This window comes from Erithacus rubecula, assembly GCF_903797595.1.
Source record: "Erithacus rubecula genome assembly, chromosome: 3".
NCBI lineage: Eukaryota > Metazoa > Chordata > Aves > Passeriformes > Muscicapidae > Erithacus > Erithacus rubecula.
The window spans coordinates 142146516-142173384 of NC_136689.1; the positions used below are offsets into that span (position 1 = coordinate 142146516).

At 45.0% G+C, this 26869-nt stretch overlaps 1 protein-coding gene across 1 annotated transcript in view; it reads left to right on the top strand.

Moving 5' to 3' along the window:
• The window catches only part of COL22A1 (collagen type XXII alpha 1 chain), a 220377-nt gene that overhangs the window by 119205 nt on the left and 74303 nt on the right, over positions 1 to 26869 (top strand). The window contains exons 17-24 of the mRNA XM_079301128.1: positions 50 to 103; positions 2184 to 2228; positions 6635 to 6688; positions 7922 to 7975; positions 18290 to 18325; positions 19772 to 19801; positions 20697 to 20750; positions 21637 to 21690. Coding sequence (XP_079157254.1) covers positions 50 to 103; positions 2184 to 2228; positions 6635 to 6688; positions 7922 to 7975; positions 18290 to 18325; positions 19772 to 19801; positions 20697 to 20750; positions 21637 to 21690 — 381 coding nt within the window. The remainder of the gene's footprint in view (positions 1 to 49; positions 104 to 2183; positions 2229 to 6634; positions 6689 to 7921; positions 7976 to 18289; positions 18326 to 19771; positions 19802 to 20696; positions 20751 to 21636; positions 21691 to 26869) is intronic.

Below are 26869 nucleotides of genomic sequence, written 5' to 3' on the forward strand. Positions count from 1 at the left end.
TTATGTGAAAGAGTTTCTGGTGGTTCACTGTATGTCATTTCCTTGCCAGGGATCCGAGGGAAAACAGGGTCCTCCAGGCATTAAAGGCTACGTAGGTGCACCGGTAAGTCATGGCTCTTGTTCAATTTCTAATGCTCCAGAAACTTTCCTTACTTTTTCAGTGTGTTCTGCCCAAATATATTTTTTTATTATTAAGCAGTCTATGGTCTGTCTGACTACTTATCTGCACTATGTCCAAGTGGTAAAGTTTGACTTCACTGAGTTTTGTCTGTCTTCTTTAAGTGGGAACAGACCTGTAGCCAGTAGAGAGGTGTTAGCAGAAATTACTTGATTACTGAGATAACAGCTGGTGATTTTGTGATGCTCCCATTGTAATGCAATTGCTTTGGTCTGTGATGATGCACCATTTATATGGTGCTCGAAAACTTAATCAGAACACCAAGAAACAATACCACCTCTCAGCAAATTTCCAGTCATATTCTCAAAGCTCTCAGGGAATAGCCTTTGGGCTAAGGAGACAACCCTGCACTGAATGAACAGACAGCAAGACCAAAATAAATTAGATTCTGTCCAGTTAGCACCTCTGTCTTGTGGTCCCAGCTTGGTAAACAGCCTTTAAGCTGGTGTTGGAAAGGCTGACTGGATTTTCTGAGATTTGATGATTCAGATGGGGGTCACCTCCCACAGGCTGGGGAATGAAAGGATTGGGAGCTGCCCTGCCAGGAAGAACTTGGGGTGCTGGTGGATGAAAAGTTGGACATGAGCTGACAGTGTGCACTCACAGCCCAGAAGCACCATGGGCAGCAGGTGAGGGAAACGATTCTGCTCCTCTGCTCTGCTCTGGTGAGACCCCACCTGCAGTGCTGCATCCATCACTGGGGTCCCAGAACAGGGAAGATACATGGACCTCTGACAGTGGGTCCAGAACAGGGTTGTGGAGGTGGTAGGAAGGCTGTAGCACCTCTTCTGTGAGATAAGGCTGAGAGTTGAGGTTGTTCAGTCTTGAGAAGGCTCTGTGGAAACCTTAATGTGGCCTTTCAATATTTAAAAACTGCCAAACTTTTTAATAAGATCTGTTGTGATAGTGTAAGGGATATAGTTTTAAAGTAAAAGGGGTTAGATTTAGATTGAAAATAATGGCAGCAAGTTTTTACTGTGAGGATGGTGAGACTCTGGAACAGGCTGTCTGGTGAGGTTGTGGATGCCCCATTCTTGGAAGCATTCAGGGCCAGCTTGCACTGGGCTCTAAGCAACCTGCAATAGTATAAAATAGCCATGCCCATTCAGGTGATTATGTAAATCATCCTGAGAGCCAAATATACCCAGCCCTGGAGCTCTGATTAGCTTGGAGGTACGACTCCACTATAGTGCAAAGTAAACTGAAGTTTAAATTATTGCAGCAAGAAGCACTATAAACTTTATCAGTTTTAGAGAGGTCACTAATGTCTAAGCATATTTGTCTCTCTAGAGCTATTAGCTGATTGCTCAGTTTCTACAATACAGGTAAAATACAAGGTGTTTGCTGAGCCAAGGGAAGGTGAAATCCCTTTGTGTCCATAGAGTCCATTGTCAGAGCTAGTGCCACATGAAGCCAAGATCCAGCAGTGTAGCTGGGAGGAGATGAATTATGCAGTCCTAAGGAATACTGGCATTGCATTCACAGCACACAAATTGTGCTGGGCCCCCAGGACAGAGTGCATCTAACCTTTGCCAGTTCTCAAAGATACCTGCTGTCTGTCTGGCTACCACATCCAAACCCACCAGGAACAGGAACTATTACTTGTTTATGCAGTAGGTTTTCTCATCAACATTGTCCTTTACCAAAATTCTCACTGCTTACAAGAAACTTGAAAAATGCAGAGCACTGGTTGTTTTCCAGACCATCTGCAGCTGTGGTGTGTTCCCTGTCCCTCCACTCTGCTGCTGGCAGGAGGGTCGTGTGCCTGCAGGCAATATAATATTACAGATGTTCTTGGGCTCACAAGTGGTCCCTGCTCTGTGAGTCTGCTTAGATCATGCCTGCAGCCAACTTCGAGAACAGGCAACACAGAAAATGTCCTTGAGGTTCACTTGAATAGACTGTGCAGATTTGCACACTGATTTGGTGACTAATTAAAGGAGGTAACTATGTCTCTACTTGGATTTAGCTTTATAATCTTTATTTTTTTTGTTTTTATTTTTAGGGTCTACAAGGAGAAAGAGGAGAAAAGGGAACACGAGGAGACAAGGTATTCCTGCTGCGTGCTAGGAAAAGCCAGGTTTTTCCTTTGTCCCTTAGGTGAGGTGGACTACCATGCCAGCAGCTCTGGAGAGGGATGGAGTTTCCTCAGTGCACTGCAATTCCAAACACTTTCTACCTCCCATGGGTGTGCAGGAGGGCTTTAGGGATCTATGCTGTCTACTGAACACACATTTAGGGACTTCTTGTGTGTGTAGCCAGGGATGGAGGAGAGAGAGGAGGAGAGGAGAGGTTGCCAGTGTGGAGATCTGATGAGGTGTCCACATTGTGTGCACAACCTGAGAGCTGAGAATGGACACTGACTGCCACTGACCCTGTCTGCATTCAGCATCTTCCCAAACCATTCCAGTTTTTCACATCATCCAACTTCAGATTTTCTTCTCCCATCCCCTACTTACCAGTAGCAAATACCAAATAATCTGTACTTTGTCAGAGGCTTCCACCAAATGGAGTTACTTCCCAGTTCAACGTTTTCTCCTGACTGTGAAGAGCTGTTTCACAGAGTACAGGTCACTCTGGGATTTCAATCATGTTTGTGGCTCAAAGGAAAGACCAAATGCTTATTATACCTGGAATGGACATTTAAAAGCAGTGCTGAGCAGGCCCAAAGCCTTAGGTATTTCAGTTTGCTCACTATGTTCAGAGAGATCTCCTATGTGCACCCACTCCTGCTGTAGACCTGCTTGGCAGTGCTCAGGGTCCCCCCAAAATGTTCTGTCTTGCTAATTACTCAAGCCAGTCCTGACACAGGTTTATCTCAGGGAGGGTCTGGCAGCTTTGCCTGTGTTTGTGTAAAGGAGGGAGTCATCATCTTGCTGGCACAGCTCTGTTCCTGTTTCTCAGTCTCCATCTTCTTCTGGAGAGGAAGCCCAGCGATTTACACCAAACTTTCCTACTGGGAAAAACTATCAGTAGACGCTTAGTGGGAGATATTGTTAATCTCTACCAACTTCCTTTCTGCTGCTTATGATAAAGTGTTAATATTTTATATTTTATCATATATTTTATCATATTTTATAATATAATGTGGTAATATTTTGTACTACCTATCCTTGTTATTGCAGCTAGAGCAAATGGCTGGATTCTACATCATCTTCATCATGCTTTTCCTTCAGCCCTTTGCAGAACTGGATAGGTGACCTGTGTCTATCCAGTGCCTCTGCTGCTTTTCCAGAGGCTACATTGTCTAATCTGCTGGAATTTTTTGCTGGAAGAAAATCCATTTTTCTGACATCACTGTGATGGGAGAGGAAGCTGGAGCTGTGTGTGGGCAGGCTAACTGACTAAGTAGAGGAAGGCTGAAGTGGGGAAGAAATGAATTAGGTTTTATTTCATTAGAAGGATCTGCACAGAGGTGTCCCCCATCCTTTTTTTTTTTTTTTTTTTTTTTTTTCCCTGAAGCAGCCAAATCTCTGCTACAATAATTGTGCTTTGATTTTTTCCCAGGTTTTAATGATGGTCTCAGTGCACCCACTGCCAGTGCTTTAGCTTTTACCAGTCAGTACTACTGTGGAAACAGTGGGCGTGAATTCAGTGGGCCAAGTATTTTCTTGTCTGCTCTTCAGTCTGTAACCTGAATACTGACACCTACACAAGCTGTTTCTTTTTTGTCTGAAAAGGGAGCACTAGTTCATGCACTGAGTATTGTTTTACCAAGTCTTCCCCCTTGCTACCAGAAAAGTCCTAACTATCCCATCCATCTTGCTTCATTGTTCACATATCCTGGGACCTCAGATGTAAATGTTCAAGTTTTATAGTGAGGTTCCTAAATCCAGTAGTATGGGTTACACCTGCAGTTTAGGAAAAACACTGCACCATATATATCCCATGCCCTTTGAATCCAATGAGCTCATTGCAGACCCCAGGACATACTCTAGAAAAAATTATGATGCACTGTCCTGCTAACAGGAGCCATATCTGTATGTGATAATTGCCATTCTAATTTAGGCATGTCCAGCAGTTCAGTGTGACAAAGTGCATTGCTTTTGCTCCTAATCCTGTGTCCATCCTGTAAAACCTTGTTTGTTGTGTTGAGAAGGAATTGTGTAAGGCAGCAGGACTAGTCTGCTGCTGCCAGACCCCTCTGCAGTAGGTTTGTTTCTCCCAAGCCTTTCCAGGGCCCTACAGACTCCTGGGTAATGATTTTTCCAACAAATCATTAAATTTTCTAAATGGTAGAGGTCAGAGAGCAGCACTGAAGTTTTGGCAGAATTGTCATTTCCCCTAGTTGCTTTTGAATCTTCACCATTTTGTTCCAACGGTTAAAAGAAGAAAAAATCAGTAGAAAACAGGAGAAAGAAATGGAATCTTAAAGTGAAAATTTGAGAATGAAACTTTAATGTGTTTGTTCTCTCTGTTGGGAGAAAAATACCTTTCACTCAGTAGCCTTATTTAAAGAATGGAAAAATAATAAAAACTATTTATAATGACAGATTTTTCTGAAGAAGCAGCAGAAAACACAATCGTTTGGAGTGTTTTCAAACAGGATTTTTTTTTGTATTTGCTTGTATAAATAATACATTTGCCTTTTCCAGCCCCCATTGGTAGCAGTAAGAACATCAACACTTTTCTGTTTTGGCAGCTAAACCAGCATGTGTGAAGTACTCATTGCTGCAGTGTATTGATGTTAAAAATTCTCCTGGGAACACACTGCACATTTTGTCAGCAATATACCAGGTTGTTGCTTGCTGAAAGTCTTAAATTCAGGATATTTGTAGTTCAGGCAGCACAAAGGAAAGTATTAATGTGGAAACTATCACCTCCAAAGCAAGTGAATCTGGGTATCTGACACTGGTTTTCAGCTGCTTTCTGGAGGATATGGGTCTCTCTAATTTCATTCCTTGAATACATAATTTGAAAAAACATTTATGTTAGAAGATTGATTGACTTTCTAAGAAGGAAAAGTAAATAGTGATTAGCAAATCCATTTCTGACTTGGCAAATCAATGTAGTTAACAAAATAAGCTAATTAAATCCAATGCCATAAATGTGAGTTTGCAGTTAATAACAGTGGTGTAATAGAGTTTAAGATAAATAAAAACACTAAAAAATAGCCCAAAACTATTAGTTTTCTGTCACTGTTTGTACTTGTACAATTTGTTTTCACATGCACATTCACGTTAACATTGGCACTGTGTGTGTGTCTAGTAGTTTATATTCAGCTGTGTGTGAAGGATCCAAACAAAATATGTGTTTAATTTTTCAGAGGTTTAAGGACTCTAGAGAGTACAAGAAAGTCTGTTTCTAGGAGTTTTTAAACTAAAGAGATTGAATGGTCAAAGGCCACCATCAGTAGGAGAAAAGTGAAATTCAGCAGAATTATGCAATTGCTCCAGTTGTCTCGCAAGAACCTGAATTATAAAATATGAAATATGTTGAGCTTGAATATGGAAGTACCATCGAGATCAGGATCAGAATTCAAGATTATCTTATAAACACAATCCCCCAAAGCAGAAGATGACATTGAAAAGGGGCAGCTGCAGGATGTTTCATACTCATAGGATAACAAATTGCAGTTAGGGATTGGGGACAACTGATCAAGGAGCTGTCTTGTGGAAGGGGATTTGGTGTAAAGCAAACATGATGCTGGGGTTTAAACAGAAGAATAATCTATAAAACATGAAAACATACTCCTGCTCAAAGTCAGCCTCAGGTATATTGAGTTTCATGCACCTAGCTACAATGAAGATGTGGGAAAATTAGACACTGCCCAAAGGGGAGCAATAAAAATGGTCAGAGGACTGGCAAACATGCCCATGAAGAAAAGTTGAAAGGGGAGTTCTGTAAATCTTTGCATACATAACAGATCATTGTAAAGATGAAGAATACACTTCCCTCTGTGAGGGGTTAGGGAAAGACTTACTAGTCTGGAACTGCAGAAAAAAAAAAAAAAATCAAGTTTAGATACATGGGGAAAACCCCGTATCTTCGAGTAATAAAGTAGTGAAATGCATTGCATTTGGGCTTTGTGTACTGTCCAGCTCTGGACACATAAAGGAACAAATTAATTGTTCCCTCAGGTTACAGAAAGGAAAGGTGAAAAATGAGAATTTTTCTTTACTGGGTAAAACTGACCTATTGTTGGATTGCTTTATTATTTCCGTAAGAGCTGTTCTGGGCTGATGTTCTGCTGGAGCACATTGTCCAGTTCACACAAACCCACCTCAGCAGGCAGAAGAAGGATGCCAACATGGAAAGCCAGCACACACCTGCTTCTGCTTGCAGCAACTTTTCATGATATAGATGTAGGAACTTCAACTATTTTCTCTATGGCACTAGTTGGAATTTCTCTCCTTATTCATTACTCTTGGAGCAGATAATATGGACATGACCTTCAGGGCAGTGACCTAAACAGCACAGATTTAAATTATGTGGTTCTTTCTCTTCTTTTTCCAGGGAGACAGAGGCCTGGATGGGTTCCCTGGAAAGCCAGGAGTGGAGGGGAAACAGGTATGTAGCAAATACTCAATAACTGGAAATGTTTCCTTGAAAAAGAGTGGAAGTGGTCCCAAAAACTGAGACTTACCCTGGGTGGTTGCTGAATCATGACAGTACCCAATCATGTCCCTATTCTGAGGATCTTTGTTGGCACAGTTTGCTTTTTTGTTTGTTTGTTTTTAGAATTTAAGCTACAATGCAACTTTCACTCACAGGAAATGCCAGTCTTTTAAATGTGATAGCACAAATGTTTGTCTTAATTTTCATTAAATACATAAGAAAGCACTCAGAAAAATTCAGTTGTTTAAGCCCACAACAGGAAAGGAAGAGAACTGGATTTAATATATTGGATTTGTTTTCAATAAAGAAGGCTTGGAACTATTTACATTTTTAAAACAAAAAGAAAACAGAAAATGGCCTAGAAGGTCAGTACACTTCTGATCAGACACAAACTGCTTTGTCTAAAACCACTATCTGTAGATTCCACAAGACTGTTTTCATTACCCAGGGAATGATACCTAATGAGAGGCATCCTTTTCTTCCAGGGACCTTCTGGTCTAAATAGCAAAGGACAGAATAAGATGCAGAGGCCAGAAGTGATTTGCCAAAAGCCATGCAGCTAATCACTGCCACCCTTGAGCCTGATGCCTTCAGGGTGCAGCATCTGCATCCTGCTCTGTTCCACAGCCACAGTTCACCTTGTACCAAGAAGTGTGTGTCTAGTTAGTGTTTATCACTATCCCTGCAAGATGGAAATGTTTTCTGGTGTTACAGATGGATAAAGAACTGGTTTATTCTTGCAGCAAATGTAGATGAAGTAGGAAATTGCAGAGGGATGCGAAGATGAATCCTGTTTGTTTACTACTTGAAAAGGACAATTTCTCCAAGTGAAACCCTGTTACAAAAGTTGGGTTTTCTGAAGCAGTTCTTCCCTTTTCATGTCTAGATACTTAGAAGGAGATAAATCTTCATGCCTGAAGTTTATACAAAATTTTGTGTTTGATGCTGATATATGCACTGAACTGCAATTCTTCTGAATCAGCTGAAACTGGATTGGTGTTATTGTGATTGCTGTGGCATCTCCATTTCCCCTCTGTGCAGCAGAGTCAAAGCATCCTCATGTGTTCTACTAATTCCTCCCCAATGCAATAGGATATCACTGTTTGTGCTGCCAATCCCTGCAGCTTTATGTTTCTCCTGCACATTAGAAGCAAAGAGTTTTATCTCAATTTTACCTCTTTATAGGGCCCTCCTGGCAGCCCTGGCCCTCCTGGTGCTAGTGGGACCAAAGGAGACAAGGTAAGTTGAGATGGGGTGCACAGAGTGGATTTAGAAACATATTTGTTTCTTGTTCTTCCTTGTCCCCTCAGTGCTGGAAATATCAGGGCTGTTGGCCTAATATTTGTCTTGTTTTTATATAAGAAAAGTTTATATATATTTAAATCTTTCAATCTTCTTAAGTCTTTTTTGATGTGACTTCAATCTCAAATGGGTGTGTGTCTTAAAATGTCTGGTTATTGTTCCTCTGCTCTCAGTTTAATGCTCATACTGAGAGAAGAAGGAAATGGAGTGTAGTTTGGATCAGGAAATCTTCATCTAAGAAATGTTGTTAGAAATGTCAAGATATTTGTGTAGTAGCTGTTTTTCTGACCCAGGAGATGTAGAATTGCCTCAAAAACTGACAACAAAATGCCTCTACATCTCCTACCTGCAAAATAATTACTCAATACTCTTAGCAGCAATATTGACCTTGTTATTTTTCAGAGTTGTTTGAGTATTCAGGGCAGCCTTATGTTTCCCTCTGTGTTAGAGATGATGCTGTGGTTTTGGTATTTCCGATCCAGCACTTAGGTAGGAATGAAAAGGCATGGCCAGTTCTGGATTTCTTTCTTTTTATCTCCTCCAGATTAAGTCAGTGACCCTTATTCAAGAATGCAAGGATTGGAAGCAGTTCCCATTATTCTCTTCCTGCAGTACTGATCAGTCTTGAGTTCATAATACTTCACTCATATTTCTGAACCAGCTGCAACTAGTGCTTCCAAAAGATGTTTGTCTCCTTGGTCTGATATTTTTAGAATGGCCGGTGTGTGTCTCTTCACTACTTCTCACATAATATAGGCACTTTTAAAAATAGGCTTGTTTGGATGGGGCCCTGGGCAACCTAATGTAATAGGAGGTATATCTGCTAAAAGCACTGGGTTAGAACCAGATATTTTGGATTGATGAGCCAAGTCCAATGGCAACAGGTTCAACAAGGCAAAGTACCTGGTTATACCTTTGGCCAAAAAAATCCCCTGCAGTGTTCCAAGCTGGGGGCAGAGTGGCTGGAAAACTGCCTGGGTGAAAGGCCCTGGGGATGCTGGGTGACAGTGGCCAAATGTGACCCAGCTTCTGGCCAAGTGGGCAAGGAGGCTGATGGATTCCAGGCATTCTGTATCAGCACTAGTGTGGCCAGCAAGACCAAGGCAGTGGTGTCCCTCTGTACTGGGCACTGGGGAGGCCACACCTCATGTGCTGTGTGCAGATCTGTGCCCCCGTTAAGATGCCACTACAGAAAGATATCACTGTCCCAATCAGGATACCAAGGGGACCATGTACCAATGTCAACAAGAGGGACTTTAATTAACAATAAATGGGAGGAAGAGAGATAGAAAGATATAAAGAGGAGGGTGAGAAGGGAAGAGGGGGCAGAGGTGATGGGAGAGATGCAGTAGAAACAGTCCAAGACGCCTGGTTGCAGTGGCATCTCATCAGTCCTTCCTCTTGATGTGTTTGTCTGCACTGGGGGAATCTGTGGTTCTTGTGGAGTTGGGGGCCCCAGGTCATTCTTCTTTGGGCTAACACCTTCCTACAGTTCATGCCGAAGGGATCCAAGGAAGCATTTTCCTTTTATCCTATTTTCCACGGGAAAGGACTTACATGCCTTCATTTTAGCTGCAATTTGTCTGTGGCCCAAGGAGCATTTCTGAGCTCCTAATGCAGCCTTGGGGGCAGGGTGGGACCACACCCACCAATGCAGCCCAGGCCTACAGTCAGATTCTGTGGGACTCTACAGGGCTGAGCTCTCACCCTTCCTCACCAGCTCTCCCTGAGCAGGGGCTGCCTTGCTGTTGGCTAGGGAATGATGGGCTGGGGCCAGCAGCAGGACCTACCTTTGCAAGTGGTTTTTCTCAGTTTGATCAGTCATCTTAGGGCATCGTCCTGCTGCCGGCACTGGGCTCCCTCCTCTGGCTGCCCCCTGAGGCAGCTGAAGGAGAAAAGCCGGCGCAGAGCCCGCCGGGCCGTCCTGGCCATGGAGCGCCATGGCCGTGGGGCCGGGGGCTGCGGGACGGCTGCGCTGCCGGCGGGGCCAGCAGGAACGCTGCGTGCCAGGGCCTGGGCAGGCACCGGGCAGGGCCCTGACTGTGCCACAGCCTCACAGGGCTCTTCCTGGGGAGGGGAGGCCTGGGCACACCCAGCCTGAATCCATGCTGCATCAGCATCGTCCAGGGCCTCAGCAGGGGAGGCACAAACCACAAACATCTTTGCCTCTTCAGGCAGTGCCATAGGGAGAGCCTCACTGTGCCCCTCGTCACAGGGACTGCTGCCTGGAGGAGAATGTGCTTTCTCTTCATCTCCTTGCACTGGGAGATACAACACACTCTCTGGCTCACAGTCCCTCTCTCCTGCCGCTGCTCTGTCCTGGAGCTCTTCTTCCTCCCACTTTTGCAGGAGCTCGTTTAGAAGAGCATCACAGGCTGGCGAGTCACCAGAGGCAGGGCACAGGTGTGACAAGAGGTCAGGAGGTGCCATCTCTGCCTTGTTTTCTGCCTCTCCTGCTGGGTCTTTGGTCATGCCCAAAGTGCTGTGTGGCCCCTGGGAGCCTGCAGCACGTTCCAGGGTGACACTTGACCCATCCCTGAGGACACATCCTTCTTTGCCTTGTGTTGGGTGAACCAAGGCGCTCTGGGGCTTGCTGACCCTGTGTCCTGCTGCTTCCCTGTCAGGGAGCTCTTGTTGGTCCCAGTTTTCCAGGAGCTCCTTGATGAGAGCATCTCAGGACAGCAAGCCATCAGAGGCAGGGCCCAGCTCGGCCAACAGCTGGTCAAGAGACACAAGCTCCGAGTGCTTTGGTGTCTCTGCTGCGGCGTCTTTGGTGACGCTGCAAGTGCTGTTCCGCTCTGAGGGGCCTGCAGTCACCTGCAATGTCACCGAGTGCCATAAAGACCTGGTGGGAATGGCCACCCCTTTTACCAGTGGCCTGGTGGATTCCATGGAGATGCCCCTGGTCACAAAGGCCTTTTTTTACTCCTTTGCCCCTCAACTTTGCCTGTGCTTGTTCTTCTCCCAGTGACCTGCAGGTCTGTCTTGTCCCAGCTTGTGTTTCTCTCCTAAACATCCCCTAATAAAACCTTGCTCTGCCAGTGTTATTCCAACCCAGCCCACGTGTCCCAGCTCTGACCCCAGGTAGAAAGATCATTAGAGTGGCAAAAAGGCTGTTTGAATTTAAGCTGGTGCCTACTGTAAAGGAAAAAAAAAAAAATTCATTATTTAAAAAGATTAGCAACATGCGAGTGCCAAGGAAAATCACCCTTGTTTAATAATTGAAGGGACAAGGGGAATATGGTCTCAAGCGATGAGGAAAAGGTTGGGGTACAGAATTCCTTCTTTGCCTCAGTCTTCAAGAGATGGCTTCTCTGGAGGACAAGCAGTCCCCTGAGCTGGCACACGGGGAGGGGAGCAGAGCAGACCCCTGCAATCCTGGAGGTAGTCGTAAGTGACCTGTGGAGCCACTCAGACACTGCCAAGTGTGTGGGCCTGGCCCCGAGCCCCCCAGGGGAGCTGAGGGAGCTCATGGAAGAGCTTGCTAAGCCGCTCTCCCATCCTTTATTGTCACCATTCCTGGCCAGTTGGGAAAGTCCCAGATGACTGAAGGTGCCAGTGTGACTGCCATGCCCAGGAAGGGCTGGCAGGGAGGATGAGGAGAACTGCAAGCCTGTCAGCCTGACCTCGGGGCCCAGCAGATGTTGGTGAGGGGATCACACGGCCCACAGAGGACACCTGAGGGATCAGGCCCAGCCGGTGTGGGTTTAGGGAAGGCAGGTCCTGCCTGATCAAAGTGATGTCCTTTGAGGTGTAGGTGACCTGTCTTGGATCTGAGGGAGAAATGGTGGATAGAGTCTCCCTGGACTTGAGCCAAGCCTTTGACTCCATCTCTCACAACACAGTCCTGGAAAATTTGACCGCCCAGGGTTTGTGCAGGGGCATTCTGCTGGTTCAGAACTCTCAGGATGGCCATATCCAGAGAATGGTGGGGAATGGTGTCCCATGCAGTTGGTGTCTGGTCACTGGTGGTGTCCCCAGTGCCCAGTCCTGTTCAGTGTCTGCTCCTGCTGATTTGGGCACAGGCATTGAGGGTACCTTCAGTAATAAATTTCTGATGACACTGAGGGGAGTAGGAGTGTTGATGTGCTGGAGGGCAGGAAGGCTCTGCAGGGAGATGTGGACAGGCTGGATTGATGGCGTGAGGCCAGCAGGATGAGATTCAAGAAGACCAAGGCATGGTCCTGCCCTTGTGTCCCAACAATGCCCTGCAGTGCCCCAGGCTGGGGGCAGGGTTGCTAGAAGGCTGCCCAGTGGGAACAGCCTGGGATGCCTTGGCTGACAGTGGCCAAACATGAGCCGGCATATTCCCAGGTGGGCAATTAGGCCAGTGTCCTCCTGGCCTTCTGTGTCTGCACTGGAGTTAGAAATGAGGCCAGCAACCTCTCAAAGGTTAACTTGTTTGTTAAATTAACTACTGACAGCAGGGACTCGAGATAAGGCTGAGCCCCAAGTGACAAACCAGAGAATATCACAACCAAGCAGTGTGCCACACTGGGTGCTCCTCTGGACACGAGGTTCTGCCGGAGGACCAGGTGCCAAGCACCTGGGCAGTCTTTATGTCCTTGCTTCCCCATGGATTGGTGGTTTTTCAATCCTTGTTCTGACTCCTCTCTCGGTCGCTGATTGGTCTATATGCAGGTGCAATCTGCCAATCATTCCTGAATGCCCGATCCTGATAGGTCGGCTCGTTGTCTAATCACAGTTCGAGTTGGTGCTCTCACTCCATGATGTAATTTTCTAGAAAGTTCCAGCCCTCCCCCCAGTGGACACACACCCACACTGCAGCATCTCTATCCCAGCACACCATTTTATAACCCGCCCACAACAACCCATCAACAACTCACACACAAACGGTTCACAACTCCACAACAACTGATTAACAGTTTACAACTCTATTAATTGACAACTCTTAATTACACCCTGGATCATTAACTCATTTATAACACTAGTGTGGCCAGCAGGACCAGGACAGAGTTTGCACCTCTGTGCTGGGCATGGGGGAGGCCACACCTGGAGTGCTGTGTGCAGATATGTGCCCCTTTAGATGTGATTTGTGAGAGTTGCCTCTGTCAGAATTGAGGTGGCAATGAGACCATGAATCAAAGTCACCAATGGGGAATATATTTAACAATGAATGTGGGGTAGAAATATAGAAAAGGATAGGAAAGAGGAGGGTGAGAAAGAAATGGGGGGGGGGGAATGGGGTGGGCTGGGAAAGAGATCAAGCAGAGCACAGTCCAAGGTGCTGGAATCCAGCAGCATCCTGTTGGTCTGTCCTGACCCTGCACTTCTCTACCGGGTGGACAGGGTGAAGGAGAGGCCTCCCCTGTTCATCTGAGGTTAACACCTTCCTCCAGTCCTTGTTGTATGTATGGAGTGAGGCATTTTCCTATTTGCCCTCTGAAAGGAGAATGACTGTGCCTTCCTTTGCCTGCAATGCTGTGGCCCAAGGAGCATTTCTGAGCTCCTAATGCAGCCTTGGGGGCAGGGTGGGACCACACCCCCCATTGCAGCCCAGGCCTAAAGTCAGATTCTGTGGGACTCTACAGGGCTGAGCTCTCACCCTTCCTCACCAGCTCTCCCTGAGCAGGGGCTGCCTTGCTGTTGGCTAGGGAATGATGGGCTGGGGCCAGCAGCAGGACCTGCCTTTGGCAAGTGGTTTTTCTCAGTTTGATCAGTCATCTTAGGGCATCGTCCTGCTGCCGGCACTGGGCTCCCTCCTCTGGCTGCCCCCTGAGGCAGCTGAAGGAGAAAAGCCGGCGCAGAGCCCGCCGGGCCGTCCTGGCCATGGAGCGCCATGGCCGTGGGGCCGGGGGCTGCGGGACGGCTGCGCTGCCGGCGGGGCCAGCAGGAACGCTGCGTGCCAGGGCCTGGGCAGGCACCGGGCAGGGCCCTGACTGTGCCACAGCCTCACAGGGCTCTTCCTGGGGAGGGGAGGCCTGGGTACACCCAGCCTGAATCCATGCTGCATCAGCATCGTCCAGGGCCTCAGCAGGGGAGGCACAAACCACAAACATCTTTGCCTCTTCAGGCAGTGCCATGGGGAGAGCCTCACTGTGCCCCTCGTCACAGGGACTGCTGCCTGGAGGAGAATGTGCTTTCTCTTCATCTCCTTGCACTGGGAGATACAACACACTCTCTGGCTCACAGTCCCTCTCTCCTGCCGCTGCTCTGTCCTGGAGCTCTTCTTCCTCCTCCCACTTTTGCAGGAGCTCGTTTAGAAGAGCATCACAGGCTGGCGAGTCACCAGAGGCAGGGCACAGGTGTGACAAGAGGTCAGGAGGTGCCATCTCTGCCTTGTTTTCTGCCTCTCCTGCTGGGTCTTTGGTCATGCCCAAAGTGCTGTGCGGCCCCTGGGAGCCTGCAGCACGTTCCAGGGTGACACTTGACCCATCCCTGAGGACACATCCTTCTTTGCCTTGTGTTGGGTGAACCAAGGCGCTCTGGGGCTTGCTGACCCTGTGTCCTGCTGCTTCCCTGTCAGAGAGCTCTTGTTGGTCCCAGTTTTCCAGGAGTTCCTTGATGAGAGCGTCTCAGGACAGCGAGCCATCAGAGGCAGGGCCCAGCTCGGCCAACAGCTGGTCAAGAGACACAAGCTCCGAGTGCTTTGGTGTCTCTGCTGCGGCGTCTTTGGTGACGCTGCAGGCGCTGTGCCACTTTGAGGGGCCTGTAGCTGCCTCCACGGTGGGGCTTGTTGAATCCCTGATGATGCACATGGGCCTCGAGGGGCTCTCTTTGTCATCAGTGGAGGAGATGATGGATCTAAACATCTCATCATAGACTTTGTCTTCCTGCTCCTCTCTCCTTTCACGGAGACGCTGCATCATGGCCTCCTCATCCTCTGGGCACAGCCACTTGCGACACACGCTTTGCTGGGCTGGCAGATGAATTCCCTCCCACTTTTGGCAGGCACTTAACCACTTGGAGGTCTCCAGGTGGATGTGATGGGCCTGTTCTCGCACAGCTGTGGGCCCAGTTCTCTAAACAGGTCACTGCAGGTGTCACCCCCATGCCCTTCCTGTACCTTGATGAGCTCCTTTGTCTCAGAGTGCCCCAGGTGCTTCCACAGCAGCTGGGTCTCAGTGCAGATCTGCACAGCACGTGTGGGTTGCACGGGTGTCAGGCAATGGCCCTGCCTTGCTGGCCCATGCCATTTGTACAGCAGTGGCTGCCACTCACGGGGCTGGCCATGGGCGTTTGCCTTCTGCTGCTCTGACATCTTCAGGCTTGTGTGCCACACACTGGAACGGGCACCCAGGAAAGCTGCTGCCTCCTCAGAGAGCTGCTCTCCTGACAATGCCCACTGCCAGCTTTATAGCCCCAAGGGTCACAGCATGGACCCGCGTCACAATGGCCTCTGGGATGATGTCACGGCGTGTCACGAAGGCCTGTTGGGCATGGCCACTCCATGTGCCTAAGAACTGGCCGTTTCCATGGAGATGCCCCTGGGAACAAACTGGTTTTTTTAGGCCTTTCCCCCTCCACTTTGCCTAGGCTTGTTCTTTTCCCAATGACCTGCAGCTCTCTCTTGTCCCACCTTGTATGTTCCTCTTATAAATATCTCCATACAAGCTTTGTACTGAGCCAAACTGTTATTCCCACCCTGCCCACAATGTGTCCCAGACCTGACCCCAGGCAGAAAGATTATCCAAATGGAGAAAAAGATGCTCTTTGAATTTAATCTGGCCACTACTCTAAAAGACAATAAAGAGTGTCTGTTTGCAAAGATTAACAAAGGAGTGACAAGAAAGATTTCCATTTTTTTATTGGATTTGTGGAGGGGATATTGTTACAGAGGTTCAACAGGCAGATCAATCCTCCAGAAGACAAGCAGTGCCCTGAGCTGGTAGACAGGGGCAGAGAGCAGACCAGAGCCCCTGTAATCCAGGAGGAAATCATTAGTGACCTGCAGAGCCATTGAGACACTGGCAAGTCTGTGGGGCTGGCCAGGAGTCCCCCAGGGGTGCTGAGGTAGCCCTGGCAGAGCTCTCAAAGCCACTCTTTGTCCTTCATTATCAGTCCTGGCCGGTCACAAGGTGCCACCTTGGCTGGAGGTGCCAAATGTGACACCCATGCCCAAGAAGGGCCGCAGGGAGGATGTGCAGGCCTGTCAGCCTTGGGGCCTGGCACAGTTCTGGAGCAGATCATCATGAGGGGAATCTCATGCCTCATGGAGGACAGCTGAGGGATCAGGCCCAGCCAGCGTGGATTGAGGGAAGGCTGGTCCTGTCTGAGCAACCTGAATGTCCTTTGATGAGCAAGTGACGTGCCTCAGGTCTGGGGGAGAAGCTGTGGATGGAGTCTCCCTGGACTTGAGCAAACCTTTGACTTTATCACCCTCAGCAGAACCCTGGGAAAGCTGTCAGCCCAGGGCGTGGGCAGGGGCTCTCTTTGCTGGCTTCAGAACTGTCAGGATGGCTGGGTACTGAGACTGGCTGTGAATGGTGCTGCATCCAGCTGGCATTTGATCACTGGAGGTGTCCCCTGGATCCAGCCCTGTTCAGTGTCTGTCCTGCTGATGTGGACAAGGGAATTGAGGGTACCTTCAGTCATAAATCTGTGACAACACCAAGTTGGTTGGGAGTGTCAACTGCCAGAGCAGACTCTGTTGGGGGGATGTGGAGAGACTGGATGGATGGTGCAATGCTGGATTTCCTGAAGAGCCAGGCCTGGGTCCTGCCCTCATGTCCCATATTCCAAGAAGCCCCTGAAGTGTCCCAGACTAGGGACAGAGTGCTTGGAAACCTTCCCAGGGGGAAAGATCTGGGGGGTGCTGGGTGACATGGCCAAATGTGACTCGGCCTGTGCCTGGGTGGGCAGGAAGGCCAGTGGCCTCCTGACCTTCTGTGTCACTAGTGTGGCCAGCAGGACCAGGGTGGTGATTGTCCCTCTGTGCTGGGCACTGGCAGAAGTCTTGCATTCAGTTCTGCGCTCCTCATGAAAATGAAGAGATTGAGGTGCCAGAGTATTGCTTGAGAAAAACAGTGTATTTGATGAAGGATCTAAAGGGTAAGTCCTATAAAGAGTTGCTGTGGGAGCTGGGTGTGTTCTGGGGAAATGGAGGCTCGGGGCAGGCTTATTGCTCTTTGCATCTCCCCAGCAAGGTTGTAGCCCTGTTGGGATTGGTCTCTATTCCCAGACAACCTGCCACCAGACAAATGAAAATGGCCTCAAGCTGTGTCAGGGAGCATTCATGTTGGACAGCAGGAAGAATTTGTTAACTGCAAGGTTTATCATGCATTGGAAGGTTCTGTCCAAGGAGGTGGTGGGAGTTACCATCTCTGAAAGTGTTCAATGAACAACTAATGCAGCACTTCAGTGCTCTGGTCTTGTTGCCATGATGTTGTTCAGTCAAAGTTTCAACTGAATAGCCTTGAAAGTCTTTTCAACCTTAATGTTTCAGTGATTCTATCTTTTAAGATCCCTTCCAACCCCAACTATTCTATGACATTCTTAATAAATAACAAAGAGTAATCGAACTTAAGAGAAAAAATATGAATGATGCTGGGTCATTTAGAGATCTACATGAGTAATGAAGAAATAGAGTCTGGAAGGAAGCTATGTGATAAATTGAACACCAGTTTGTGACTAAAGTAAAGGATAAACCTTCTTTATGCACAGTCTTAAAGCACAATAAATAGTGGACACTACTGGGGAAAAATGAACTGGAACAAAATGATAGCATAGATGGCAATAAATCATGGAAAGAGGGTGTAGCATCCCAGTGTATTGCCACCACTATGACATCAGTTGCTCTATGAAGTGACTTGGGGAAAATGGACTATTTCTTACCTTTTTTTTCCTCAGGTATTTTGCTTACTTACAAACAAAAGCATTTTGACCTCCTAAATATCTGTCCCATTTGGGGTCTATTATGGATCTAAGCAGCAAACAGTTTGTTTGTGTGGTAAGTGCACAGAGCAAATACAAGATGTTTTGAAGCACAAATCTAATGCTATTGCATATTCAATGCAACATTCATTTTAAGTCACTGAATGTCATTAAAATGTATGTAAAACATCGAAGTAACACAGACCACAACCAGTTTCTGCATGTATTCATCTTCAGAGCAGAGAAAACAGAATTGTGTGCCCAGATCTATTAATTATGAGATGGTATTGAAAATAGGAATGTACAACAACAGTTGGAAAACATGCTCAGGATGCTGCTTTTATTTTACACTGTTTTTTATTTTGCCGTGTTGTGTTCTATGGATGTTTTTTTCATTTCTTTTGTCTTTCCCTGCAGGGTGAACCAGGTCTTCCAGGATTGCCTGGCACTTCAGTAAGAGTTTTTTTTTTTAGCTTTCCCGAACTTTGTATAATTATTGCATGAGATGAGAAAGTTGAAATGCAGGGTGGGAGGATCTCACTAAGAGATGTTCTTAAATACTTTTGTTTTTTGAGTTTTCTTAAAAGAAGTTTTAAAAAGTGAATACTTTTGAAGAAATGCATGTGACAGGTTTCAATGAGGAGATGCTCTGCTACAATTTTGGGAGACTGTGAAATGTGAAGAGTGCCTCAAGTGCATCAGATACAGCAAGACTGTGACAGGACTGTGTGGTGTCTGACAGTTGTTGATTCCAAGTGGCCTTTGATACATAGAGCCTGTCAAAGTTACAAGAACAAATGAAATTTCAATATTAAGTAGATGAGTGTCTTTGACATGGACTGAGCACAAGAGTTAGGGCAGGAGAAGAAAAAGGTCATTCATGATGAGAGGGAATGATTTTTCTTTGGCTTGTATCTGGAAAAGTCCTAGTGGAATATAAAAACAACTAGGATTTGATGTGCTGAAATGAGGAAGGCACTCATGAAAAAATTAAACAGAAAGCAGAAGAGTGGGGTTTTACTTTTCCTGTGGCACTAGATTAAATATCCTTTGTGCATCCCTCTGGCTTTCAGCAGTGCCTTTACTGATGCCAGAGACATCTCCAGTAGGGATGTAAGGATGTCCAGAGACTAGTATTTGTCTGTATGAAGAGGTCATCTCCAAGTGATTGGACAAAGATTTACCACTAAGTATGCAAAAGAGAGGTCTAGAACTGAGTTCAGTATGGGCTGGTAAAAAAGCAGTTTGGAAGAATCCCTTTAACTTTTGCAAAAAGGAATAAAAATTAGGAAATAGCACTCTTCAACTAAAGAATGAGAGGCTCCTTGGTAATCACAGGAAATTCAGCAGGCAATTCCCTTACTCAGAATGTGGTAGAAAGAAAGAAATTAGAAAAAAGACACTATGAAAAAACCAGCCTATTTGGGCAAGAACATTTTGTTGACCTGCTCAAATGTGGTATTAATGATGGGATGGCAATTACCAAGACATTTTGAAAGATCTGTAGCACCTGAAAATGAGTTTAAGTGATATGGCATATCCTAAGCCAGTCTGCCTGTTATGTGATTCCTTCTGCATTCAATCGATCTTTGTGATTTAGAATAAAACAACATCTGCAAAATCTACCAACTTGTTTATATAATGAGATAATTAATTAAGTTCTTACAGTTTATACAGCCACTCAAATCACTTCACATGTGAGAGAAAACCTTGTGTCAGTCTGACCTCTTTAAATAGGAAGCATCTCCCAGTGTGCAATAGGATTTGAGGAGCTACAGGAGTTACCATGCAACTTGAAGGAACAGCAAGGGGAGAAGAATAGCCTGTGGGGGCCCACCATACTTCTGGCACCTTGTATTTGCTCTTTCTATCCTTTATGACTCTACATTTCTCTTGCAGGTGCATATTGAAGGCCTAAAAGGAGAGGAAGTAAGATAGACTCAATATCTGTTCTTTCATTGCAAGGATATTTTAATGTAATTCTGTTGCCTGCTAGGTTAGATTTTGCTTTAAAATAGTGTTTTAAAGGGAATCATTCTCAAGACATCAAGCAATAAATTTTCCTATTTACAGTGGAGAAAATAACCAAGAAAGGAAAAAGGGCAATGCCATTTTCAGATGTAGTGAATCTTGCATCAATGAGAAGCATGAATTGTAGAGTCAGCTATGCAATTATTTAAGGACAGGGATGTGTTAACATTAATGTTAGACTGTATTTGAGTTTTTTGCATGGCTTGTCTCTGAAGCTGGGCCCTCAAATGTAGGGACATATCTGTTGTGTATGTCTGTTAGTTGTTAGTCCTATGTATAAAATACATATATATTTAAACTTTGATTTTGGTTTTTTTTTTTTTTGGTTGGTAGATCCATACTTTGCATTTAGCTGCTACTTAATACAATTGCATGCATCATGTAAATGATACTTTAAAGCCCTTCAGAGCTTTGTAGGCTTGGGGGAAGCTGCTTATGCAAAAGCTATTCTTCTCCACCAGCAAACTCCAACACAGAGTGTTTTAGTAGGATATCCAGAATACCCTAGTGTTTTCAGTAGAGTTACTACCTTTGAAAAATAGAGAAACAAATATGCATAAGTGCCTGTTGAGTGTGGGTGGATTAATCTGTCTGCAGTCTAGTGAGTGCTGATAATTTGAGTAGCCAGAGATTAAGGAGAAAACCAGCTGGTCTCTGCTCTGGTTCTCTGGGACCTGAGGGGAAAGTGGAGGTATAGGTCCTGTGAAGACAGGAAACATGTCTAATGTGCCCATGCACATTTTCATAAAGATATTTTAACACTTGTTTAAAAACACCCCAAACATTCCTGTAGGGAAAGCCTGGGCCACGAGGACCACAAGGCCAACCTGGACTTCCTGGACCTCCAGTAAGTTGTTTCTCTCACTACTTGCAACTTCAGAAGCTCAAACTCAGCCTGGATTGTATATGAAAATCTTCTACATTATTCAAGCTCTAAAAAACAGCGTCCAGTTTTCCTCATTGGTGAGAGGAGGTGTCATGCTGTGGATGGCCTGTCTGAACACAGGGAAGTGATAACCAGGACATGGGCAGAGTTTGCCTTAAGGCTGTTATCATGCAGAACCTGATTGTTTTTCTATTTCTAATGTCCTGAAGAGCTGTATGGGCATTCAGCACATCTCAGAGAGGCACTGACTGATAACTTGTGAGCTGTCATGCCGTGACGGTCAGGGAATAGTTGCTGTCAAAGGGCTTGGTGTCAGACCACAAGGTCATGGCTGAAATATTTTCTGCATGAAAACTAAGAATTGAGTATGTGTGTTTATATTTAAACACAATTTTTACAAGAGTTTGTACATGCCAGCATTCTTATTTCTGACTTAAATTGTATATTTTATGTTATATTTTATGACCCAGCTCTGCAGGATGTTTCAGTTCAGACTGTCAGTGCTGCCTCATTTGCAAACACTGTATTTCCTCTCTTTTGAATTGCTTGTTGTGTTTCACTGTTGATTGGCTTTTGTAGAATTGATGGCATTGTGAAGATATGTTACTTAGGCAAATCTGGTTTGAATTATGTAATTTAAATATAGTTGTGTGCTCTGTATTAAATCAGGGCATTGTCACTTTATCTTGTTTACTCATTCTCTTCTGCTCACAGGACAACATAATTATCAGGCAAGAGCTGTCTAGGTAGCTGTGCAGTAATGGTAGCACAAAACAGCTAGGAAATCTTATATAGTTCACTAGTTTTTCTTACTCTGTTAACTTCCTAAATATTTTGACTTTTAAAGGGGCAGCCTGGTCTGGAAGGCAAGCCTGGAGTCCCTGGTTTGCCAGGTCAAAGGGTGAGTTGCTTTTTTTTTATTTAATATGAGTCTCAGGAGGCTCAGGACTGCTTTGTCCAATAAAGTTTGCTACCTTCACCCACCTTACATATACTTGTCTACTTATGCTAAGACTCCTGAGGCCAAGATCCTTTCCAATATTCCTTATTTATGGTCCAGGAACTTTCAGTACCTCTTGGAGAAAACATGTTGAATGCAGTGCTGGCTCTTTCTTTCCATATACTCTCCTGTATTTATATCTGCTCCTTACTGCTAAAGGACTGCTTGATATGACTATGAGTATGCAGAATCACTCAGTTTGCAATTTCTGAGAAATTTTGTTGTCCTGGAAGTCAAGTGAGTTCTTGAAGCACTTATCATTTTCTGTTTTGTCTACTCAAAAAGAAGGTCCCCAAAAATGGTAGCTGGTGTACCATTCACTGCCAGAAGCTTAATTTTTGTGTGTATTTTAAAAATACTGGACTTTTTCTGACATGGAATTATGTCTTTACATATTTAAGTACCGTTAAAAGGGAAATTTCATAGTGGGCCTGATATTATTACACTCACATTCTGAACCTGCTTTTCCTTGCTTCAGCCTGTTCATATGAAGAATGTCATTAGACAATACAGAATCAGAGTATCTGAGTCAGAAGCACAGATCAGGATCATCGAGTCCAAGTCCCAGCCTTGCACAGAGCAGCCTCCAGAATGCACCATGTTCCTGAGAGTATTGCCCAAATGCTTCTTGAACTCTAGCAGGCTTGGTGCTGTAATCACTGCCCTGGGGAGCCTGTTCCAGTGCTCAGCCACACTCTCTGTGAAAAACCTTCTCCTGCTGTCCAGCCTAAACCTCCCCCAATTCAGCTTCATGCCATTTCTTCAAGTCCTGTCACTGGTCACCACAGAGAAGAGATCAGTGCCTGCCCCTCCTCTTCCCCTCCCAAGGAAGCTGTAACTGCAGTGAGGACTCCCCTCAGTGTCCTCATCCCCAGGCTTAAGTGTCCTCAGCCACATTTTGTTGTAGAATTGGATCTGGTGGGTGGGGACAGGGGTGAGGCTTCAGCTGCAGATACAAGAGACTTGAACCTAAAACCATGGGACACAAAGGAACATGTAAGGACATGTCCAGACATGTTCTCAGTTCTCATTTGTGATGGAATCTTTGCCCTCAGAGAACCCAATGTGTTGTTAAATTCATCGCTTCCCCAGGTCCTTGGATGTGTGCCTGCAGCAAGTGTGGATATTTGTTATTTTGGTTACATTAAAAGCCTTTGTGTTTTGAGGTTCCTCCATTGTTCCCAGCTCTCTATATTTACATCACATACTTCCCAGCTGGACCAGTAGCCATACTTGTTGCTCTCCTCTGGACACTCTCCCATACTTTTATATGTTTCTTATATTGTGGCACCCTAAACTGCCCCCGGGACTCAAGGTGAGGCCACACCAGTGCAAAGCAGAGCAGGACAATACCCTCCTTGCCAGGTTGCTGATGCTGTCCCTGATGCCCCCAGGACAGGGTTGACCCTCCTGAAAACCTTCCCCTTTGTACAGTTTTTATTACAGATTAGCATTAGGCAGGGAACGCAAAGAGCTATGTTCCCCACTGCTGTTCTCATTGAACAAAACAGAAAGGGAGTGCTGTAATTTTCCTGCAGTTTTGCCTTCCTAGGCAGGGATAGGCCATCTGTCCTAACAGAGTCTTTAACAAGACAATTTGGTTTAGCAGTCAAGGTCAGGTCATGGTAGTAGGCTGCTGTTAGGTCATGGCAACAGGATTGAGCATCTCCAGATGGTAAAGCTGCCTCTTTCTCTCACCTTCTTGACTAGAGAACACTGTTTTCAGTCCCAAATGGCATTTGGGCTCATTGTTTTAGGGATTTTAACCTCTAAATGTGTCCCATGATCACTTGGGGTTGCATATCATTGAAAATGGGAGCAGGGTAGGTGGGCGTGGATACAAAGTAGAGGTATGGTACTGGGAAGGGACAGACAGCTAGGAGCATTATGGCTAATGTGGATACAAGGTAAGTACCTTGTACTTACAAGTAGGAAGGGAAGGGAAAAGACAAACAGCTGGGAACATTTGCAGTTTACAAAGACATAAGGCATTAACAAACAACAGCTAACATAAGCAGCAACAGTTTGGTAGAGACAGACTTGCATTTGTGGAATTTATTCCCCACGACTCACATTCAACTTTTCCACTGACCAGATGCCATTCCACAGCTGCTTCCCAGCCTCTCATTCCCCAGCCTGTCTGTACATCCAGGTTTGCCCCATCCCAGGTGCAGAATCCAGCACTGTGGATTCACACTAATCACCATACAGTTGCTGATTGCCCAATCTATTTGTCAGGGTCTCTCTTCAGGGCCTCTTTGCCCTCAAGGGTGTCAACAAATAAGAGTGGAACTGAGACACCTGCTTAGCATTTTTAGAGGCTCTCACTTGGGTCTCAGTACTGCTGTTCAATGGGTCACTTTTCAAAGTAGCCACAGAGACTTGATAAGTCACTCCTTAAATGAGATCATGTTTGAGTCAGCATCAGCACTGTTACCAGCCTGTGTGAGAACCCGTGAGCATATGAGGGTGATGAGCAAACAACAGCACAGGTCAAAAATATATACCCTGCTAAGAAGTTTTCTACAGACTGTCTATTGGATTGTGTGCTATTAAATTTAGCTGTAAGCATGAATTTTAGAAATCTCCTTGGGGAGATAGTGAGTGCAGCCTTTAGTTAGTGCCTAAGTAGAAAAGGGCATTTACTTCCTTTCTTGTAATTTCCCAGATGTTAGAAAATATCACTTTAGCAAATAACTGCAATGCTTTGCTTTTAAGTTGGTAACTTAGGAATTATCTTGATTTTAAAGCCTGGTGTGAAATGTTTCTTGAATAAGATTAATAGAGCATATTAGCTGGGCAAAGGACAGTGATCTGTCAGGATTTGCAACAGGACAGAAAATGCTCCTGTTAATGATAATTTGATCTGTTCTGTCTTTGAATTTTTCCCTAGACTCTGTTGTGTCTAGCTAGTTAGACTTCTCCTAAGGGTCTTTATTAGTCATGAGACATTCTTAGATAAATAGATATTTTTTTTTAAATTAAAGGCCATTATTCACTGACTGAATTCATGAGATGGATCAAAGTAATTGGCTTGGTGGATCTACACAGATCCCATCTGGGGGCAGGAGGTTACAATTCCAACCTGAACCAAATAACTGGACTGTGTTAATTTTATTAGTCACAAGTCCCTGGTACCTGATGTCTGCATTTCAACAATGATACCCTCACATCAGGAACACACTGTGTGAAGAAAAATGCTTTGCTATTCTCATGTGACCTGTATGACTTTTGAGTGACAGACAACACTGTCCAGATTTTATTAAAACTGCCTAAAAAAGAAAGATAACTGAGACTCTGCTTTCACTTTTAGGGTGTTTTTGTGGTTTTCTTTCCTCTTCCCGTCCTTCTTTTTCTTCTGTCAAATTGAAGAGAATTGAACTGCTTTGGTTCTTCTGTTAAGTCTTTGATACCTGATTTATTGAATTATTTGTTGGAAATAAAACCTTTTTTTTTTTTTTCTTGATAGACACAAATGTGCAGATGTATGACATGTTCCTGGAAACCACACAGATCTGTAGCCAGTACAGAGTAAACATAGGGTTTCTGAAAGTGTACTCAAGAACATTGATTTCAAAAATATGCCTCTTTTTTAAATGTTACAAATTCATTCAAGTGATTGAAATTTCAGAAAAAGGGCAACATTTATCCTGCAGCAGTCATGAGGTAGGAGCTATCTAGACTGCTTTGAGTTTGATGTGCAGCTTAGTTTTATAAAATTACATTGATAAAATCTGTCCAAGGTACAATCAATACAAAACAAAAAATTATACAGGAGTCTCATGGGGTAAGAATAATGTTATGAAAAGAAAATTAATGGAAATATATATTTATAATATAGTAGCATTTAGTGAATGTGCTTTTCCATGTTTAAGACTCAGTGTACATAATTCAGGCTGATAAGTATTAATAATAATAAATAATTAAAACTGGGAACTCCTGGGTTCAGAGTACCCCTCCACCCAGAGGAGCAGTGTTCAGATCACATGTCAGTGCAGGAAAGGTTTGTCCCTCTCAGCTGTCCTGGAAGAGATAAAGTTAACAGATCTCTGGAGGTCTGCTGAGCTCTTCCTGTGTTTGATGTTGGAATAATTACAGGTATTTGACTTTCTTTTCTTGACCCATCTCAGTGGATTGTTGCATATGATTTTTCTGTTCAGGCCAGTCACAACTTGAATTTGGAAGTCAACACTATGTCAACTTTTAGTTCTCTGTATGTGAACTGCCCTGGGTTTGAACCACCTTAGACACCCAGGATCCAAGGGAAGGAGAGAGCTGACTGGTAACTCCAGGGTGAAATGGGTAAATAATCCAGGAGAGACAGAAGAATAAATTTGCCTAGAATATTAAGTAGTCTTTTTGGAAGGAGCCAGTCTCAAGGTGTGGTCTCTCTCAATGTCTAGAAGTCCTTGTAACCCTTAACTTTGACACAACTACCCCATTAGCACGCATGATCTGGCCAACCCTGGTGGTATTTTCATCCTCAAGCTACAGAGTTGCTCTCACTTCAAAATTTACTGGTGTTATCTAAAGCATATGGAGACTGCAAAAGTCTGGTGCCTTCAGGGAGCTCAAACATAGATTAACACTGCTTAATTTCTTCTGGTTTCTCTAGTAATGCAGAGGTAAAAAGACTGGATGAAATGGGTAATCCTATTATCCCATCTAGGTTATAGGGGAAACAATTGGCATTTATGCTAGCAGTCATATTCATTCACAACTAAAGATGTTTTCTTTGTACTTTGTACCAAATCCACCTCTGTTCCTGGGCCAAACCTCAGAGAAAAACATGATAAGAAAATAAATGGGTATTCTGGCTATTGTACAGCAAGATGGGAAAGAGTCTTGGGCTACAGCCCTTTCAGAATTTCCCCTCCAGCAGCATGGAGAAACAACATTTTCCCTTGTTTTCCTGTCTTCTGTAAAGTAGATATCTTTCTGATGGATGGTTGTGTTCACATTTATTTGTAGATGTTTGAAATGTTCAGATAACTTTGCCTGCACTGACAAAGTTCAGCCATGCAGAAATCAAATTGTAAGCAAGTTACAAAAGAAAGGAAAAGGGATTGATGCCATAGAC